The 5,260-nt window shown below is 50.9% G+C and overlaps 1 protein-coding gene across 3 annotated transcripts in view; it reads right to left on the bottom strand.

The window, feature by feature from the left end:
• Positions 1 to 4,697, bottom strand: part of Znf839 (zinc finger protein 839) — an 18,368-nt gene extending 13,671 nt beyond the window's left edge. The window contains exon 1 of one of the 3 annotated variants that reach the window (XM_021202499.2): positions 4,423 to 4,697. In XM_021202499.2, the coding sequence (XP_021058158.1) occupies positions 4,423 to 4,674 (252 nt within the window). In that variant the 5' untranslated portion in view covers positions 4,675 to 4,697. The remainder of the gene's footprint in view (positions 1 to 4,422) is intronic. The other 2 variants (XM_021202500.2, XM_029540587.1) reach the window with 2 other exon arrangements.
• Positions 4,698 to 5,260: the final 563 nt, after the last annotated feature.

Raw genomic sequence — 5,260 nt, 5'->3', positions numbered from 1 at the left:
GCCTGCCTCAACCTCCCAAGTGCTGGGATTAAAGGCGTGCACCACCAGGCCCGGCAGCAACAGCATTCTTAACTAAGCCATCTCTCTAGCCTTCTTGACATCTTCTGGCCTTCTACATGATGCACAGACATATAAGCATGCAACAAAACGCCCAAACACATAAAATAAAAATTTGTTTAAGAAGAAAAGAAAAAAAAATATTACAGTCAGGTATGGCGACCTTTAATCTCAGAATTCTGGAGGCAGAGGAAAGTGCAGGCAGATCTCTGCAAATTACAGGCCAGCTAAAAAAAAGCCTGTCTCAAAAAAATAAAACAAAATAGTATCGTCACAATCTGGGACACACACTTGTCACCTGTGCCACAAGTTACAGCCCCTGCCACAGACTCTATCTAGTTCAACATCATTCATCACTCAGCCAATCATCCATCAGGTAAGCCGGGTCTTCTCTGAGCCTGACTGCACTTTCCAGAGCGTTCTGCTGCATGCAGCTCCAGCTCTCTGCAACCTGAGTTCACTGTTCTCCTGCTTCTAACCCTCTGTTCTCAGCATCTGCTCAGAGCGCCACTGGTGCGTCCTTATACACACGTGTGAGGTGTGTACTTATATACATGCGTGAGGTGTGTACTTATACACACGTGTGAGTTTCTCCAGGAACACACACCCAGAAATCTGTACTTGCAATGCTTCTCTTTTAATCCAACGAAAACTTAACTGTGTATGTGCTTTGACCCAGAAATTCACTTTCTGACTCTATTTAAAAAGAAAAAAAAAAAAAACTGTGCAAAAAGTATGTCCTATATTTGAGGCAGCACTGTCTGTAATAGCCAGACACCTACCAAAGAAGAGGGCTGCCTTCAATAGCCTCCCACGGATATTTACTAAGCACTACCTATGAAAGACAGCCATGTGTGTCAGAATGAGCTGTCTGGGAAGAAGTTGGGGACAGCAGGAGAGTAGACTACAGAACAGAGATGACTAGCGTTGAGAGACAGACAGACAGACACTATCAGGCACAGGTTTGTGCCCTCAAGACAAATTACGCTGGACTGGGGATCACCTGAGGGGTGTGTGTGTGTGTGTGTGTGTGTGTGTGTGCGCGCAGGAAGGACAGCAATCCTGTGCACTGGAGAATACTGGCTTTATCCACCAGATGCCAGTAGCATCCCCAATTGTGACAAAGTCTGTGTTTCTCTAAGAGATGTAGCTCCACTCATTTGAGACCACTAGCAAACCCTCTGTAGAGCCAATCTACCAGTGAAAGGTCAGTGACAGAGTCACACAGGAAAGAACTGTCACTAAAGTCAAACTGGAACACACCCCCTTGTCTGCATGCTGGGTACACTATTACAAACAGCAGCCTCTCTTCGAAATTAAGGAATAAGAAGAAATGTGTGGATTAGGTGTCCTCTGAGCCCCTAATTCCTGGGCTACGTGTGACTCAATGACAGTTACTGTGAACCATTATTTGTTGTACTTTACTCAAAGCCATCCAGAATATCTAAGATCTTGGGATATACCAGATATCGTATGAATGAACACACACACACATACACATCTTGTTTTAGGAAAACTGGTCTGATTATTGCTCTTATGTCCTGACTGGCTTATTATGTGTTATGTGGGCGTATAATACTTGATACTGTGTTTTGTGTTTATTTGATTCAGCAGTTCTTTTTTGTCTTTGTTTTGTTTTGTTTGTTTGTTTTTCCAGACAGGGTTTCTCTGTGTAGCCCTGGCTGTCCTGGAACTCACTCTGTAGACCAGGCTGGCCTCAAACTCAGAAACCTGCCTGCCTCAACCTCCCAAGTGCTGGGATTAAAGGCATGTGCCACCACTGCCCAGCTCAGCAGAAGTTCTTAAGTTCCTCTGGCACCATTTATAAACATCAGCTAACTCCCTGCAGGTCTGTAGGATTGCCTCTCCTGGGACAGGAACCCTCAGACCTGTCTTTTCAAATGTTTCACTGACGATTCTGAAAGGAAACAAGAGTCCCCAGAAGGTCAGGCAGATAACACAGCCACAGTGACACAAAAGAGGCCTTCGAGAACATTCCAGAAGAAAGTCCTGAAGGTCAGAATGAATTTGGTTAGGCATTACAGGGCACTTCTGTCTAAGGAAAACGAGGCTTCTCAGAAGTCTAGGCCGTGCACAGCTGCTGTGGAATTGAAGTGGTCTATAGGTCAGGAACAGTGAAGATGGGATCAGGGACCCACACTACCCCGGAAGGTGGTCACTGACTTGTATTTCTGGTCTGCTCTTCCCACAGTGGGCCAGAGCTTGCTGTCCTGGCTGTATCAACGAACCCCATGTGTACCCCAGAATGCTGCCTCTCCTCTCCTGCATTTCCAGCTGGAACCCAGCCTGGCAAATCTAGCTCAGACACTAGCTTTTCAGCATTAGCTGTGTGCTCCCAGAGACCATTTCCTTGGCGGCAATAGTCTCTGAATAACGGAATGTATTCAGTTAGTTACATCTCTAGTTTCTTGTCCTTCATCAGCTATCATCTGGGTCTTGCGTCACTTCCTCTTAGTCCTCAGACTCCTTGGGGGCAGAATCCTTATTTGCTTGACCTCTGGGTTATTGTGGCACAGTTTAGGCTGAAAGATTATCCTGCATGCCAGGCCACAAAGGTCCATTATTTCATTATTTCTAGTCTGGTTTTCACCATCCCCATCACACCAGTTACCATCAGCAATTCTATCAAGCTAACATTCGGTGGAAATTATATCACTGCCTCTTTCCAAATCTGTCATATCAAACTCAAAGTTGTGGCCACATTTAGCAAGGTGAGGAGGACACAGCCTTAGAGTACAGCAAGCCGAGACAGAGAACCTCTTTTGTGTGGTTTCCCCGGGGTGGTAGCGATGTGGTTCAGTTGATTGAGTGTTAAACCACAGAGGAAACACTGAGTTCTGCCCCAGCAAGGCATAAACCTCGAGAGGAGGGGAAGGAAGGGTTAGGGATTTCAAGTCATGCTCAGCCATGTGTCAGGTCTGCAGCCACCCTGGGAAACAAGACCTAATCTCTGAAAGGTGACCAACAAGAAAGCAAAGCATGTCACGTGGCCTCTGACAGCCGTGCCTCTCCAGGAGGCTGCACCAACCGTGTGTCGTGCCTGTCTCAGACCAGTGAGGAACCTTAGATAGTGAGCCATCCTTCCTGCAGGCAGAGAAGCCAACACCCAAAGAGGGTCAGTCACCAAGGGTCACTCTTCTAGCAAGTGCTGTCAGGAAGACACATACTGACTTACCAAAACTAGCAACCCCCTTTAATCCCAGCACTCCGGAGGCAGAGGCAGGCGGATCTCTGAGTTCGAGGCCAGCCTGGTCTACAAAGTGAGTTCCAGGACAGCCAGAGCTACACAGAGAAACCCTGTCTCAAAAAAACAAAACAAAACAAAAAAACTAGCAACACAGGCTTCCAGCCTTATTAATTTAAAAAATTTAGTGCATGTGTGTGTGTGTGTGTGTGTGTGTGTGTGTAGGTCAGTTCTCTCCTTCCACCTTTTTGTGGGTTCTGGGTTCAAGCTGAGGCTGGCAGGCTTGGGTAGCAACAAGAGCCTTTTCCCACCAAGTACGACCAAGCTGGCCCACCTTGGTGCTTCCCCTGTTTTAAACTAGTCCCAGTCTTGATGACCGACTGGATGCGCACCTTGAATAGCCAATTATCTACCTCAAAACCACTGGAGACCACAGAATCCTACTCTCTGCCCTATTTTAGAATCTGGTGGAAGCATCTCTCTCCCCAGAGGTGAGGTGTGTGATGTCATTTGCAAAGCCAGCGGGTCTTCTTACTACTGACAGGAGCTACCTGGACCCTCCCAGGAGAGGCCAGATTTAGTGGCTACTCTCAGAACACCCCAAATCTGTGTGAGCAGGGGGCTAAACCCCCGGGAGGGAGGGAGTTCTGCCTTCCAGGAGGGAAGTACGGCGCCTTCCTGTGCTTCTTTGCGACCGTACTTAAGTTTGCCAAAGTCTCCAGCAAAGTTCTCCACTCTGGCCCAGTTCGAGGTCAGTGGCTGCCCGTGCCACCAGCGCTTTCCTCTTAATTCACTCAGCTCTGGGTTCCAGTGTCAGGGTTCCAGAACCGGCCAGGAGAAAGTTCTCCCTTGTCACCCCCAAAACGTGACTTATGCTACCCGCTGGCCATCGAGAATACACTCGGCCTCAGTGTAGAACCTGGCATACATCTAGCGCCCCATAGATGCTGAAGGAAGGACCAGTTGCTGTAGGGAGGGCCAGGCGCGGAGGGGCTCGAGCAGGGCTGTGAGCGCAGAGGAGGGAGGAGGACGGCCCGGGGAGGACGGTCCGGGGAGGACGTCACCGCGCCGCTTCCACGGAGCTGGGCGCGGACAACCCAGGCTGCGAACGCGGTCCGCAGCAGCCAGCTCCCGTCCCTCCACCCCGCGCGGCGCCTCACCTGGGGTGTCAGCAGGCGAGGGGCCTCGGCGCCCGGCTCTCGCTGCCGGGAGGCCTGCTGGGCCCCGTGCCGGAGCCGACGCGCCGCAGCCGGCAGCGCGCTGGGCGGTGGCTGCGCCCGAGTCACCTGCTCCAGAACCCGCCGCAGCTGCTCGGGGTCCAGCGGAGCCAAGCGCACGGCGCCGTGGCTCCGGCCGGGAAGAGTCGAGCCACTGCCGCCGACATTCCCGGGCTCCGGTTCCGCGCCCGCCATGGCGGCCTTCGGGGGGACTCGAACCCGTGCTGCCTGCAGAGGCGGGGCGGATGTGCGTCACTCGGTAGAAGGCGGAACCTACGCGTGCCCGGCAGGCCAAAACATCTCCGAGGCTCCGGGGCTTGTGCTAAATTGCGGCCGCCGCGGTTCCCTTAATGTTTCGATCTCCAGGCGTCGCTTGCTCCGTGCTGATGTCCAGGATCGGATCCTCTGTGGACGTCTTCGGAGTTCCCGAGTACCGGGCTTACACTAACCTCTAATCCTCAAACTGAAAAGTCTTCCTAACCCCACTCAGAAACTTGGCGTTACAGTCACGCACCACTCACTACGTCTGGTTTTATGCGGTGCCGGGGCTCGAACCGTGGCTTTATGAATGCTAGGACAAATGCTCAACCAAGTTGAGATTTAAAAGGAGGCTTCTCAAGAGGGAGTCAGTTTAAACATCTGAGCAGTCAGCATACATGTTGGTGGCTTTCAAGTTACAAAGGGTTACAGGGTTGCTCGAGGAAACCTTTTCCCCTCTGTAGTAAATAAGTTTAGAGGGAGGCTCAGGGTGACTCTAGAGGGTCCTTTCACGGACTGCGGT

Source organism: Mus pahari, chromosome 7 (assembly GCF_900095145.1).
Source record: "Mus pahari chromosome 7, PAHARI_EIJ_v1.1, whole genome shotgun sequence".
In the NCBI taxonomy this organism is placed as follows: domain Eukaryota; kingdom Metazoa; phylum Chordata; class Mammalia; order Rodentia; family Muridae; genus Mus; species Mus pahari.
This window is presented reverse-complemented; position numbering and strand designations above follow the sequence as displayed.